Source organism: Phycodurus eques, chromosome 20 (genome assembly GCF_024500275.1).
Source record: "Phycodurus eques isolate BA_2022a chromosome 20, UOR_Pequ_1.1, whole genome shotgun sequence".
Classification (NCBI taxonomy): domain Eukaryota; kingdom Metazoa; phylum Chordata; class Actinopteri; order Syngnathiformes; family Syngnathidae; genus Phycodurus; species Phycodurus eques.
Genome location: NC_084544.1, coordinates 14,673,922 through 14,690,321, shown reverse-complemented (window position 1 = coordinate 14,690,321; position 16,400 = coordinate 14,673,922). Strand labels below are relative to the sequence as shown.

Genomic DNA, 16,400 nt, shown 5'->3' with positions numbered 1-16,400 from the left:
GAGTTGAATCAGTACTTCAGTTTGTTTTTACACAAATATTTGTATTTCTCCTTCAGTAAGCGAGTACTTTTGCCACCCGTGCTTGAGGTCGGCATTTTACTTTCTGTCACTCGGCATGCCTCATTCTCTCTCTGTGTGGATGAACACAGTTCCCTGCAGGAGGCTGCACTGCTGTCTTCTACCTGCCCAATATTAACAGCAGGAAGGCATGTTTAATGATAGTTCAGGTTCATTTAGACAGAGCTATGTCAAGATTTAGTTTGTTATTCAAATGGCTTTATTGCTCATTGCAATTTGCTCAAAATCTCTGAATATTTGATGGGCATTATTTATTTAGCGCTTGCGCACACATGTTGTTTTTATGTTGAGTTTGATGTGAAATGGATCAAGCCCGAATTGTTTTGGTAGCTCACAGACTTTGCTCCTTTTTTTTTTAGCTGCCTTATTGACTTTTCTTTTTTTAGTTGACACTCACTGTTCTGTGGGGTGTCATTTTCAACTGTTACCAGGTAGCTGCTGTTTTAAGCCGACCAAGCTTTAAACCCCCACTCTGAGCTACTTGCTAAGCACAACGAAAAAGACAAAAGAAACACAGTCGACGGCATGAACATAGTGAAACATTATGCAGTTAAAGGGGCCAGATATTTCCCAGCAGACTTTGGAGCGGTGCAAAAAAAAAAAAAAAAAAAAAAAAATGAAAGTCAGTGTTTTGTTTACATTAACCATGATGACAAACGGCAAAAGAATGATTATGTCGCTCAGAAATTGGATGTGCAAATGAGATACTTAGGTAGCTGCTGGTTGGGGATGCTGAAAAAAAACATTTTTCTGAAAAGTATCACAATGTGTTTGTTCCTCAGAAGAAACAAAAACAATGTGCAGTTGAGATAATATATTTCACAATATGTTTAAGAAAAATCATGAATCTGCATATGTTTATCACAAAAAAAAGAGAGGCATTGCTCGATAGAGTCAAAGATAATGGGAAAAAAATTAAAAGAGCTGAGCTATTACCTTTCTCAGCTTATTGCATATTGATTCCGAAATACTGAACTTTTTCGTCCCCAACGCTCCTAGATTATATTTGCACAGTATTTGGGGGTTGCTATGATGACTGGTAAGGATGTAACAACAGTTAATAATGCAAGACTGCGTCGCAGGTGCCTCAATAGTGCAGTGACAGTGAGGAGCTTCGAGTGCATGTGTGCGCGTGTGTGTCAGCAATAATTAGTGAAAGCTTGACGTTCGGATGGATATTGGCTGAATGGATTGTGTACGCTTATGGAAATGTTTACTTGGCGCCCTGAATGTGTTTATTTTTGGTTTGGCCGCAGGTATATTCAGAACTCGCAGCCATACCTTAACAACATGACTGCAGTGGGCTGTATGATGTCACTAGCGGCCATCTTCCCTCTGGGCATTGATGGTCTTCATGTCCACAGGAAGCATTTTCCTGTCGTCTGCCAGGTACACTTAACTTCTCTCAAACACTGAATTTCCTTCCGAGCTAATGCACGCCATTCACACAGTTGCCATGGAGACAGGGCTTTATATAGCCATTTATGTGGCAGTTTTTATCGGTGGCTTTAGGTCCCATAAGTGCGGTGAGGGAAATCCTGAATCCTAACTATTTTAGCATTAAGGAGTATTTAGCAACCTCATATCATATTAGGTAAAAAAAAAAAAAAATTGGGGGATGTGATATACTACTACTATTTGTTCATTCTTAATCACAGTCATATGTAGCACAAAGTGAAAGCAATGATGCCCACCTTTGTGAGAATTTTTTTTTTAGCATTCTGACCTCTTTAATACAAATGGATTCTGGGGGTGGGTATAAGCAAATGTCATTCACAAACATTCTTTTTTTTTTTTCACATGAAATACACATGGTTAAAAAATCCAGAATTAGCCAGAAGGCTAGTTTTCATCTGTAGTCCCCTGGCCATGATGTAAAAAAGCAGTAAAATACATCTACAAGACAATATAATACAGGATACATAATCAAAGACTTACTATACTACTAAGAGAGAATAAAACCACAAATCATTTGATCATAACAAAAAAAAAAAAAAACATCATAACATACTTGTCTTTTAGTGTTGGCAGCTACAGGTGTTACAGGTGCGCTCCTCACTGACCAGGCTGACTTACTGAAAGTGCTCCTGCGCAGAGGAATGAGACAGTCACCTCTGACAGAGCCTCGAGTGACACGCTCAGAGCTGTTTCTTTGGCTGATGAACTCAGCCAGAGGAGCTGGAGCCAAATCATGCAGTACTTTATAAATCAAATTTAAATCTGCAAATATGTATACTGTATTTTTTTTTAATTGGACAGTGATGATAGTGCCTTGGTTTTTTATCCATCACTTTAATTACTTGTTTGTACAAAACTTCCAATGTTTTTTTTGCATTCTGACCAGCCTGGGACCAACTGGTGATGCAATAGTTAAAGCGACTAAGAATCATTGAATATAAGTCAATTTTTGCGGCTTCAGTTGACATTTCATTTCGAATTGCACGAACGTTTGTGAGGTTTAATTTGATATTTTTACACAATTTGTCAATATGGGCTTTAAAGGAAAGCTGTGAATCTATTATTAACCCAAGATATTTGTATTGGCTGACAATTTGCATTTTTTCTCCATTAACAAGTATGTCGGGGTCAGGTGATACTCTATTTGTTTTAGTGAAATACATCCCTACAGTTTTAGAAACGTTTAGCTGTAGACAGCACTCCTGCAACCAAGTTGTGACACAGGACATTGTATTCGTGAGTTTAGCAGCAACAGTATCTTTGGAGCGACCATGAACAAAGAAAACCGTGTCGTCTGCATACATTACGCACTCTGCTTCAGAACAAACAGTGGGCAAATCGTTAATATAAAGACTAAATAAAAGGGGGCCTAATATTGATCCCTGAGGGACTCCAGAGGTTAGCCTAAGAGACTCTGATCTGCAGTTGTTAACTGATACAGATTGTGTTCGGTCATGCAGATATGATTCAATCCAGCTCGCAGCTTTGCGAGAGAAGTTAAATTTTGAGAGCTTGGTAAGAAGAACAGTGATTTACTGTATCGAAAGCTTTCCTGAGGTCCAAGAACACCGCCCCTACAACTCCCCCCTTGTCGAGAGAAGATTTTATTTTCTCAATGAAGAGGCATGTAGCCATTTCAGTGGAATGCTTGGATCTGAAACCAAACTGCATGGCATGGAGAGAGGGGGAGCTGCTGTTTAAATAATGGACAATCTGCTCTGACACCCATTTTTCTGCAACTTTGGAAATGGCCGGAAGAATGCTTATAGGTCGGTTAGTTATTCAGACAAGTTGAGTCACCGGATTTAAAGACAGGGGTAACAATAGCAGATTTTCCTGGCCATTGGAAAGTGACCAGATGAAATTGAAAGATTAATGATTGAGGCAATAGGAGTAGCAAGAGTTGAACCTAGATCTTTGAGCATGTTCGTGTCCATTCCGAAAACATCCTTTGCCTTAGATGGTTTGAGTGAATGAATTAAATCGATAACTTTGGTCTCAGTAATGTTTGTAATAGTAAAGAACTGCGTTGCAGACAATGCATTCATTCACTTTCCATACCCCTTATCCTCACTAGGATCGTGGCAATTTACAAATAAAAAAAAAAGAAAAAAGAAAGAAACCACAATATTATTTGTTCAACTTAAGGGGCGTTTATAAGTACCGGTGTATTTTTTTTTTGCTATTATTTATAGAATTGCACTGTCCAGAAATAAGATTAAGTTTCTCGAGATACTAAAACAGCGGAACCTGTAAGACTGCCCCCAATACGCCAGTTTTACCCCCATAGTAATCAATTATAGGTTAGTCATTGTTCATTATAAGACAATGAAACAATAAGATTGGTACTCGTCCATTTCTGTAGGGAGAGTGGATGCAAGTTGTCTTGCGTTCATAGCGCCGCATCCTTCGATAGGGGGTCTTAGTATCATTGGGAAGCAGAGTTCACCAAGTGTTGGATTGTTGGCCCATTAATAGTGAACGTGAGCAGAAATGACAGTTGGAGACTCACAACCCCACAGAGGACGGGCTATATAACCAGCGTGTGACATTCAACGCCCGTGCACATTTTAGCGACAATGACCACAAGCTTCGCTATTTCATCTACAGTTACAACATAAATTATAAATATTGTTAAGTATTGTTGTAAATATGTTTTTATATACTGTATTTGCTGTCCTTAGGGGACAATCATTTTGACTGGAAAATGATTAGTATAAAGATTATTTGGAACGTTTATTTCTTCACATCCGGTATTCAAGGAAGCTTCAGAAAATGTCAGAATAAATATCACAGTTATTGGTCTCAATGTCAATGTCCTAGTTTTGTATTCATTAAATGTTTGATCTAGTTCTAGCACATAACTGAAACAAATTCAGTTTTGTTTACAGGATACTAACTTTAATGACCTGGCTCAGGGCAAGGTCGATTTTCGTTTGAACGTTTAAACGGGGGTAGAGGCATTATGGGGCTGATCCACACCCTGATTGCTGTGCCTGTACCAAGTGGACTAAATTATTTAAAAGAGCCTCGCAGATTGTTCAGCAAAAAATAAGCACACGTCTTAAATATTCACTGTACTGTATCACTATTTCTATTACAATTCAAAGCAGTTTTCTCAGTCTTAAAACAAAAACTAATTAAATAAAACATTGGCATCATGTATAATGACCAAAAAGATTTGTGACATTTTATTATATATATACGTCTGATATAGCCGATTGTCCATTACATTGAAGTACTTTATTTTTTTTCGGCCTTATGCACCCATATTACTGTGCAGTACAAAACTATTGTTTTGTAGTTTAGTTTTTTTTCCGTGGCCTAAAACACCCAGTACAGTAAAAACCTATTGGCAATAATGTGAAAAAAAGTTTCACATTTTATCCAGACTTACCACGCAGGTGTGCTTGGTCATGCTGATATCGTTGCCGTACACTACTCGTCATATTATTGAATTATCATATATTAATTAGTGTGCTTCCTAGTTTCAAATTAAATGCCAAAGGCGAACGACTTGGCAGAAAATTTTCATGTACCAAAAATAATATGTTCCAGACTCCAGAGACTTGTTTTGTATTCCTCAGTTAACACTGAAGCTATGCCGCTCTCTCTCTCTCTCTCTCTCTCTCTCTCTCTCTCTGTCTCTCTCTCTCTCTCTCTCTCTCTCTCTCTCTCTCTCTCTGGCTCTCTCTCTCTGGCACAAGAGACAATAGCTATAACCGCCATGACATGGCCGCCACATCAATGCCCCGCATTCAGCATGATCGCTACGTAGGCATGGGAGGCATGTCTTTTGGAATTGGATCTAGTCATATTCTATATTGTATATGCAACTCTGAAATACATCAGTGCTATTCTCTGCCTGCATTGCGCCACAGCGCCAGTGAACAACAGTGGCCAATTCTGGAACTAACAGACTTAATCAGGGCAGTTTAAGTGACAAATGAAAACTATTTTTGGACACATTGTTCAGTCCTGACTGTCCATTTTATCCGATATCGAGGTTCCACTGTAACAATAAATAATTTTTAACTGTCAATACAAGGATGCAAGTTGCCTTTGTTCACAGTTCACTTTGCAGTGTACATTCCATTCATCTTATATTTATTGTCAACTTACTTTTGGGTTTTCCATATTATACTGATCAGCCTGGACAGAGACGTGTGGATAATTTATACAGAGCAATTCAGTTCTGCCATGCTTAACTGCGGGAACACGTGCTCGCTGGGCAGATGGCAATTACGTAGAAAAAAAAAAAAAACAAGCGGTAGCCTTGAAAATTAAACAAACCTCACTTTTCAGTGTACTTTGCATTCTTCTTTTGTAATCAACACACATGTATTGAGCAGAGGCTTTCCGCTGCTTTTCACGTCGCTCATCAATTTTATGGTTCGATCGTATTTCTCCTCGTTGCTATCACTGGTACTCTTCTGAGATGGCATCACAACAAACACACACACACACAAAGCAAAAGCTAAATATACCTACAGAGTTAATCCTGTAGATGCTCACTAAGCTGAAGTCGTATGAAATACTGGAATTCCGACATCATGGACGATGACGACTCAACACACGTCATGTTTTATTTTTGCAAATATTCAACGGTTTATGAAAGTGTTATGTTAGTGTTCATAAGAATGTATTTGTAATGGATTGTTAACATGCGTGCTATACAAATAGTCCTCGAAAAAATAGATAGCCTTTACTTGAAGTGAAAGTGACCTCAAGGCTTTTGTTGGTGTCACAGCTGTCCCCTGAGACTGAGAGGGGAACTAATGAACTAATGAAATTGTAAAACTACCCTCTTATCTAAGAAGCTACATTAATTACCTTCACCGTCTGAATTTCTTTCTTAATTGAAGGTCTTCCCTTGTGTTGCCCACTACCACAGCAAAAGCAGATACGCAATGTCAGTCCCAAGCGAGAGAGCCTCTGAGAAGTTTCATTTCATTGCAAGGTCACTTTAGAAAGTCTATTAAACTGAGACAAGCCAAATGATGGCAAGTGTGCGTGAAGCTGATTTGGTTAATTTGTTTGATATATTAATCCAAGATTCTGAGGTCTCTCATAATATCTTTGCTTCTGATAGTTTCGCCTGTGGCTGCTCGGTCTGGGTTTCAGCCTTGCATACGGCAGCATGTTCACCAAGATCTGGTGGGTCCATACTGTCTTCACCAAGAAGGATGAGAAGAAGGATAAGAAGAAGGTAATTATGAAAGGGAAGCTGTGGATGCAATTTACTGTATGTATGTGCCTCTGCCGAGCAGCAGGGTTCAGCTTTATTTAATTCGTCATCTCCTACAAGGGCAAGCTTCCCTGGCAGGGATGATGTATCCCCCAATCAAGTGTTCTCTTTTTACATTTACTCACCCCATGCTTTCACATTTGGCCCACTACTTGCCCTTGAGCGTTGTGTAGCATCTACTGCATTTGCCATTCTGCCAACTCAATGAATTCTTCCAACCAGTCCAAACAGAGGAAGGTCTCCTTTATTGCCCACTTCTTCCCAGCGACTTCCTCGTATGTCTCATATCGCATTCACTGTTGACAGGACATCTTAGTGGATGATCCTCCTGCGACGCAAGAGCAAGACTCGTTCCAGCAGAGAGATGAAGCACCATGCTGAATATTTATGAAACGCCTTAGCTGCAGAAAGCCAATCAAGAGGGGTTGTAGTATTACTCAGCTGAGACAATACTGAGGGAGTTTACATTAATTCTCTCACTCCTACTGCGTAACCACACATCTCATAGGGCGAAAGGCTAACTGCTTCAAGATTCTATTAAAAAATCAGCTGCAATCTTGTTTGCTGCCACTGAAATGTAAAGACTTTAAATACCACCCAGCTGTAAGCTGTTGTGTCGTGTATTTACAGTCCCATCCCACAGCCATCACTAACTTTTTCACAGCCAGTGTTGGGGAGTAACTAATTACCATATTTTCATGACCATAAGGCGTACTTAAAAGTCTTAAATTTTCTCGAAAATGAACGGAGCGCCTTATAATGCGGCGCGCCTTATGTGTGCAGCGAGTTCCAAAACCTGTAAATGTTGTTGTGTGACTTCGATGAGCTTGACTGACTGGGAGCATTTCCTGGCGACACGCTACTTATATAGAGGAAGGCGGACGTGACTGAGGACAGCATGCGGACGTAAAGGGGGAAAGGTGCGCGTGACAGAGGACGCTAAAGACACGCCCTCAGTATGTATATAGTTCCGGTATGTGCATCGGTTTGGCTAAGGACCCCGAAAATGGCACCTATGAAGAGACACGCTTACGAAGCACAGTTTAAACTGCAAGCTATCAATTACGCGGAGGAACATGGGAATCGAGCAGCTGCGAGAGAATTGAAGATCAACGAATCCATGGTTCGCAAGTGGAGGAAGCAGGAAAAAGAGCTTCGCCAAGTCAAGAAGACGAAGCTGAGTTTCCGCGGAAACAAGGCGAGGTGGCCCGAGTTGGAAGACCAACTCGAGCAATGGATTAATGACAAAGAACAGCCGGGAGAAGCGTCTCTACGGTCACCATTCGACTGAGGGCAATAACTCGGAGCTTGCCATCATTCCGGGAGGCTTGACGAAGGAACTCCAACCGCTGGACATCCGTGTAAACAGGGCGTTCAAAGTGAAGTTGCGAGCGGCGTGGGAGCGATGGATGACAGATGGGGAACACAGCTTTACTAAGACCAGGAGGCAGCGCCGGGCGACATTGTGAATGGATTGTGGATGCTGGGGCTAACGTAACGTGTCTGCTTGCACTGTTGTTCGAGCTTTCGTAAAAGCCGGCATCATTTCTGAGGAGAGACTGACTCCGACAATGACGAGAGGGAACCTGGCATGTTTGATTGAGAACTTGCCCAGCTGTTCATTTCGGATACAGAAGATGAGGACTTTGATGGATTTCTGGATGAGGATTGATCGAAAAATAACGTGAGTACATTGTTAAATACTTCAATAAAGTACAACCGAACTCGGTTTTGCTCCCGCTGCCTTTTTAAAAACATTGTTTTAGCGTGCATGCATGCTACCGTATGTTTTACCATGCCTGCGCCCAATAATACGGTGCGCCTTATGTATGTGTTAAATACAGAAATAGACCCTGTAACTGAGACTACGCCTTTTAATACGGTGCGCCTTGTGGTCGTGAAAATACAGTACATGTAACATGATTACAAAATGTATGTAATTGTGATGACATTACTGGGAGAAAATGTGGACTTAAATTATCGTTGCTATTGGAAATGTCCATGTTCACAATTTTAGTTACATTTGAAAACTAGCCGCAAAAGATCAGATTTGTTTGCATATCACCTCCACCTCCGAAAGCCGACGGTTGTGATTGGCTCTCTCAGGTCATGTGCCATTCTGCCGTAGTCTCAAACATGACATATTTGACCAAATATTGCCCTGAAAGCGCCATCTTGTGGTGCAATCTATTAGTTTGTCTGAGATTTTAAAAAGTTTAGACTCAAAGTTATACTTTTGAACACATAAAACTACATTGACTTTTGAACAGTTTCATCCTTGTAATTTGCAACTTTTTAATGAAATATTCCTTACTGGGTTGTCATATGAAGCTATATTGTCTAAATTGTGCAGTCAATCATGTTTTCCACATGCTGTACACATATATACAGTATGTATCGGTATATACTGTATATGTATAATGCAACAAACATTTTTGATTGCCTTTGCATTGTGTCATGTTTTGTTAACAGTTTATTATTTGTGAAAAGAACAATTATGTGGCTAACTCCAAAATAATGAACTATGGTTTTAATCCACTTTTTTACAGGAAGCGTGTGTCTTGTTGATGTATACATTTAAAATGAACAAAATTTATCCAAATGTAATCAAATGTAATATATTTTATGTTACTTTGAGAAAGTAATTGAAATAGTTACACTACTGTGACATGTTCAACAGGGTAACTTGTAATTGTAACCAACTACTGGAACATTTCCAAAGTAATCTTCTAGAGTCTTTTTGACAAAGTAAAATATCATGATGCTTATAACAGTTTTACAATCCAATTAGCGAGGTTACATCAAAAATACCAAAATCATTTCCACAAATAATTTTTCACAAGTGGCTCATTGGACAAAGAAAACTACAAAAAAAATCCACACGCAAAATGCATTCTGAACTTCACAATCAAGATATGGATTTGTCACATGGTTTTTTTTTTGTGTTTCTTTGTTTTTGCTTTTTTTTCAACAGGTCAGATATTATGAACATTTACTGGTTGTATACAAATACTTTGGTCTCTGAACATGATGGGAGAAGAAGTTGGGCAGGGTTTGCGTTTGACGATGTCTACTGCTTGTGTGACATATACAGATTGATACTTAATATTTTGACAAAAGCATGTAATAGACGTGCTTAATTTATCATGAGAACATATTTTTGTGAGAATATGTATATGCGGTTGATAATACATACAGTACAGGTGGAGTTGTTATGTTAAATGGTATCTACTTAGCAGGTTTAACCCTTCATAGTCAACATATAATAACTCTGGTTTATAAGCTGCGATTGTGTACGTGAGCATGTCATTGTCTGAACAGAGGCTCACTTCCCACTGATGCCTTCCCCCCCCCCCCCCCCACCTGCATAACCAGAGACCTTGATCGTGTCAAGTAATGCACAAAATCAAGACCCGCTTCATTATGTTGGACCTGGTCCGACAAATATCATTCTATTCTTAATCATGAAAACATAAAGCAACACCTGCTTTCTGTGAATAAGACAGTCTGGGGTGTATTCCCATTTGTATGTCCTTTTGTCTCATTGCTGTCATGGCCCAGTGCTTTGAGGGCATATTGAATTGGCCTCAGTTAGTGATGGATCATTGTTTCCGGAGCAGCTCTTGGCGAGTCTGTTTGTGGCTTCATAAATCCTCCTTTCACAATGTTAGAGAAGGAGAGAGGATTTGTGCCTTTTCCTGACCCCGCTGTCCCTCTGCAGCACCTGGAGCCATGGAAGCTCTACGCTACTGTTGGCGTCCTGCTTGGCCTCGACATCTTGTCTCTCATGATATGGCAGATTGTGGATCCTTTACATATCACTGTGGAGGTATTATTTTCCAGTCATATTCGCAATCAATTGTATATGTGAGCAAACCACAACAACCCTTTGACAGTCATTTCATTTGTAAATTGAAACCTTGACTAAGTCTTTATTGCGCAGGTGTCAAACTCAAGGCCCGTGGGCCAGATCCAGCCCGCCACGTCATTTTATTTTATTACACAAAAGCAAATCATGTGCGTCCACTTTGTTTCTTGCGAAAATACAAAAATTGAAAATTGCCTTCACTATTAATAACTTTGATTTATCGCCAAAAAAATGTGTTACCAATGCCCCTAGATAAATTGAATAATAGTTGAACAATTTGTACCGTTCCAAACTAGTTATCCATCAATTTGTTGTGTATACAGTATGTAATAATATGAAACGATGATACATTTATATGGGTTAACAGTCATAATGGCCCTCCGAGGGAAACCATAACTATTACATGGCCCACGACAAAAATTAGTGCCGTGTAAGTGAATTTCAACATTGAAAAAAAAACACAAACCGAATGTTAAGAGAATGGTATGAAAATAATGTCGTTGTTTTTTGAGAAATAGGTCTTTATATTATGACAGGTAACTTCTAAGTGATGATGACGATAATTACGATAATGAGGATGATGACGATGAATCATGTCATTCTCACATGCACGTTAACGCAACATCCAACACCAGCGGCCGCTGTCGAGAGAGAGAGAGAGAGAGAAGAGAGAGAGAGAGAGAGAGAGAGAGAGAGAGAGAGAGAGAGGGAGAGGGAGAGAGGGTGAGAGAGAGAGACAGACCTGCCATATACTCAATGTATCGTGTTGTATTTTATTTCAATAGTTGTAATTAATAATTCGACCTTATTCTTGTAGTTGTATTTTTTTATTCCTTCTTTTTAGAGTTATATTAATATTCTTTCAAAGTTTGTTGTGTAGGCAGAAATATACAATATTCATTTGTACGTTACCTGTATTGATATTGTTTGCATGTAAACAGAAATTCACCCGAGAATCCCCAAAAGGAGACCTGGATGTTTTAATCCAACCATTATTGGAGCACTGCAGCTCTGAAAAAATGAACACCTGGCTGGGTAAGTTGAATAACGCACAATCCCTACACTTGCTTTGTTTAACGAAACTAAAACTGAAGTTTTGTGTAGTTTAGTTCATCACCAATCATCAAATTTTAGTCCAACAAAACTGTCCCACCCTCGTAATCAAACACAGATCCTATATTGTGGTTTTGAAACCCAATCGAAGGCAGAGAGGTCAAAACCTTTTGGGGCAAGTCGGTCGAGCAATCAAACAGCAAAAAAACTTTCAAATGTATCATTATTTACTGTACAAAGTTACGTAGATAATACTGATGTGATATGGATTTACAATTAGAAGGTACTGGGAGGGAGGGAAATTCTGAGTATAATGTCAGTAGAACTAATTGGGCTTCCAAAGCCCATTGAATTTGCTTGCTTATTAGAATCTTCTTATATTCTTTACAGGTGAACAACACTCATACTTACAACATCGATCAATACCACTGTTGCCTCATTCTTCCCTCTTTATGTGAAAATGCGGGTGTAAGGTTTTATTAAATCCCTCCTGAGACTCAACTAACAATAACATTATCAGTTCAAATCACTTTAATTGCATACTGGCTTGCAATTCGGGGGATGGTTCTGTCATTGCCACGGCAACCACTGATAACCTACTTTATGGTCTGTAGTTGAAACTGATGTTTACATACACTATATAAAAAGACATGATTTTTTTTCCCCCCACTGTTCAAAGTCAGACGTTTACAGAAAAGAAGATGACCAAGATTTTAAACAATTTGGAAACAAAAAAGAGATGGTGATATAATTTCTTTGGAAGCTTCTGACATTTTTGATTTTTTTTTTGGAGAACATTTAAGTTAATTAAAGGCACACCTGTGGATGTATTTGAAGTAGGCACAACTGAAACTCCTGCTTCGTTGTGTAACATCAATGGAAAGTCAAAACAAATAAGCCGGATATCAGGAAGACAAATGTGGACTTGCATAATAAGTCTGTTTCATCCGTGGTTGCAATTTCCAGATGCCTGAAAGTGCCACGTTCATCTGTTAAAACAATAATACGCAGGTATAAACACCATGGGAATGTCCAGCCATCATACCACTCATGAAGGAAATGGTTTCTATGTCCCAGAGATGAACATGCTTTGGTCTGAAATGTGCATTTCAACCCAAAATCAAAAGCAAAAGATTTTGTGAAGATTCTGGCTGAAGTGGGTAAGAGTGTCATTATCCACTGTGAAACGAGTACTGCTCCTACATGGGCCGAAAGGCCACTCTGCCAGGAAGAAGCCATTACTCCAAAAGAAACATAAAAAGCCAGATTACAGTTTTCAAATGTAGAGCGGGATGAAGACCTTACCTTTTGGAGACGTGTCCTGTGGTCTGACGAAACTAAAATTTGAATTGTATGGCTATAATGAGCATTGTTAAGTTTGGAGACGAAAGGAAGCTTGCAAGGCTGAGAACACCATCCCAACTGTGAAATATGGGGGAGGAAGGATATCCAAAATTTACTTTAATGTAACCGTCCTTCTTTGAACCTTTTAATGTACACTGCCAAAAATGTCAAAACCACCGAAATCTCTAAACTTCACCATAAAGACAGAAGGGATACAGTGGCTACTGTGAACATGGGGATTCTAATAAAAGACTGAGATTAATGAGGAGTTTCACTCTGGGCAATTTTCTTTTTTCTTTCTGTAATTCTTTCAGCAACAATGATTAAAGCTGTTATATTAATTGGACTAGGGAACCAGTGTTTGAATCTGTGTTATATTAATTGGACTGTTCCTGTGTAGATGTCTGCGTGAACACAGATAGCAAAGGTATTGGCTCTGAAATGGGTCTTCATTATTTGTTTTGCCGACTTCTTGCAGTCAATGGATTCTCATAACATGGTCGAGTTTATTCATAAATAAATGATGGGTTCAAGCCTTATATCATTATGGTGGTCCTTTGGGATCAGTACAATGCCAGGATAAAATATTAAATGTTATATTATTCCATGTATGTCTTCCCATAAGGCTTACGAAATTAAGATGAATACGAACAACACACGCGTAATGCATATGACACTGTTGTTGCTCTCCTTCCCCTTCAGCCAAGACATTGAATGCAGTTGACATTCATCATTTCTATGCTAGAGAGAGAGAGAGAGAGAGAGAGAGAGAGAGAGTGAGAGTATCTATTGAACTGGTAACAGAAGACGCTGGTACATTTTGAAGTGTTTAAGCTCCTGCATCCCCGTACAGAAAAGTTTTTATTTTTTGTTTAAAATGGCTTACTTTAACGAAGATCCCTTGCCATAGCTTGGCCACTGGTACAATCCCGTCCGTTTCTCGTTTGCTTTCATCGTCGGTGCCATGAATCCTCATGGACCGGCTAAAGCTGCTGCCTTTCCAGCTAGTCTGCTGCTACCTAGCTTGCTGGCTACCTAGTCAGGCTAGCTTTACGCTGTGTTGGATCAACTTTCTCCCATTAAATCTGCCGCGGTCGCCCCTTCCAGCAATGGGCCTTTTCCGCTTCTCTTGTGGCGCTTCCAAGTTATCTGCGCAGCTCATTGGAGAGCTAGGTGAAACACAAGCCTCCTTTAGCACAGAGCTCGTTTTTGTTAAATAAACTATGGAGATCTCAGTGAAGCTACAATGCGTACAGGTGTAGAATCGATCCACACGAAGTCAAAATGGCAGCAGACGTCAACAAAGGCATTGGAGCGCTTGTCAGAATAAAATACGTACTTTGACTCCTTTTGATTCAAATGCAAAAATTCTGAATCGGTATTTGAGTTTTCATTAGAAGTCAAGAATCAATCCAAATAGCGAATCAGTTTTCCAAGCACTCAAATATTGCTCCAATACTGTTAACATATACTGTAAACCTTATGCACTGTAAATGTGTCGTGTTTGAGTGATCTTTCTCAATCCTTCTGTACAGGTGTGGTGTATGGTTACAAAGGCTTACTGCTGCTGCTCGGCATCTTCCTGGCTTACGAGACTAAGTCTATCTCCACGGAGAAAATCAACGACCACCGAGCTGTAGGCATGGCCATCTATAATGTTGCTGTGAGTTGGACATACATACTGTATTTCATCTTGTGAAACATTTGTGTCTGTTGAGTAACTACTACTACGACTAACCAACTTGAAAACTAAGCTCAGTGGGCACTTCTTTCTGAAATATTGTTTGAGGCCTTGCAATGGCGAGGCACTGTTGAGCAGTTCCTAGATGTCATTGGTCTCATCATGTCAGAATGAGAGCAGCATGATGAGATAAGGAGGACTGTTTAAATACTAATTCTAATCAATCCAGGAAATGTGTTGGATGATTCATGGATGGATCAAACACCTGTGAATTTTGCCTATCAAATCCTTGTTAGAGCACAGCTAGTTGTGCAAAAAGTACTGAAATGTTGAGCAGCTTGACGTGCTTTCAAATGTTTTGAGAAAGTCAAACTTGTGAAGGTTATAGTGCATTTTAGATTCATACTGAAATTCCATGCAAAAGCCGAATAGCCCTAACTTTTTGTCAGTAGTGTATGTGCGCACGTACGGCTGTTGGCAGTCAGACTAATGTGTTTGTCAGTCGCTTGTCAGATCTGCGTAAGTCTGCAGACTTGGTCTTTCACTTCCAATCCTCCATCAATGTAGCCTACCTCATCATGTGTGGCAACTTCGTTCATCTCTCCCCCTACGTTTCACACTCCATTGAGGAAACTGCATTGTCCTTCCAGGCTAAGCTCACCTCCAACCTAATTTGTGCACTTAAGCAAGGGCAGAGGCAGCCAGTGGGTTTTGCAGCTACAGTCATTTGTCCCAATATGGCATACTGTAACTTCTTGCTGCACCAGTCTCTGCAGCATTCCCAGAAAACACGGGAGCCTGAAATGAAAAAGTTGTGATTTGTCCTCATCATCGAGAATTAAGTCATACAAAGGACAGCATAACTCATATTTAGAAATGTCGCGTAGGGTACCTAATGCATTGCGAACACATGAACTCATGATGTGACAGTGAGGAATAATCCCTGTCGGCAGGGATTAGTTTAGCCAAGTGAATATTTTCCTTCCTTGATCATATCCATATCATCTAGAAAATGTATCAAAATGTATTACAGATGGCCATTTGACAAAAGGTATTTAATTCACAACTGCGGAAATTAACAAAAATATATTTTAAAAAATAATTTCAAAGTTCTGTACTTTACTGAAATGGCAGACAATACAAATTGTGTTTTTTTATATTTTCTGCCAAAGAATATTTCAGCAAATCAACAGTGAACACTTTTAGGCCGACTGTGGCTCAGTTGATAGAGCTTTCTGTCCGCTGTCGAAGTGTCCTTGGGCAACACACTGAGTATTTGTGAGCAACAGTATGGTTTCATGTCTAGAATGCTTTATATGCCTTGAGGGTGTTGATAGAAAAGTACAGAGAAGGTCAGAAGGAGCTACATTGTGGCTTTGTAGAAAGCTTATGACAGGGTACCCAGAGAAGAACTGTGGTACTGATTCAGAAGTCTGTAGTGGCAGAGAAGTATGTTAGAATAAAACAGGACATGTATGAGGGCAGCAAAACTGTGGTGAGTTGTACTGTAGGTGTGACGGGAATTTAAGGAGGAGGTGGGACTGCATCAGGGATCAGTCCTGAGGCCCTTACTATTTGCAGTGGCGATAGATGGGCTGACAGATTAGGTTATACTGGAATCCCCGTGGACCATGATGTTCGCAGATGACATTGTGATCTGCGGGTGGAGG

The 16,400-nt window shown here is 39.7% G+C and overlaps 1 protein-coding gene across 1 annotated transcript in view; it reads left to right on the top strand.

The window, feature by feature from the left end:
* The window catches only part of gabbr1b (gamma-aminobutyric acid (GABA) B receptor, 1b), a 235,893-nt gene that overhangs the window by 207,269 nt on the left and 12,224 nt on the right, over window positions 1-16,400 (top strand). The window contains 5 exon segments of the mRNA XM_061664564.1: window positions 1,335-1,467; window positions 6,629-6,745; window positions 10,506-10,613; window positions 11,594-11,687; window positions 14,585-14,712. Coding sequence (XP_061520548.1) covers window positions 1,335-1,467; window positions 6,629-6,745; window positions 10,506-10,613; window positions 11,594-11,687; window positions 14,585-14,712 — 580 coding nt within the window.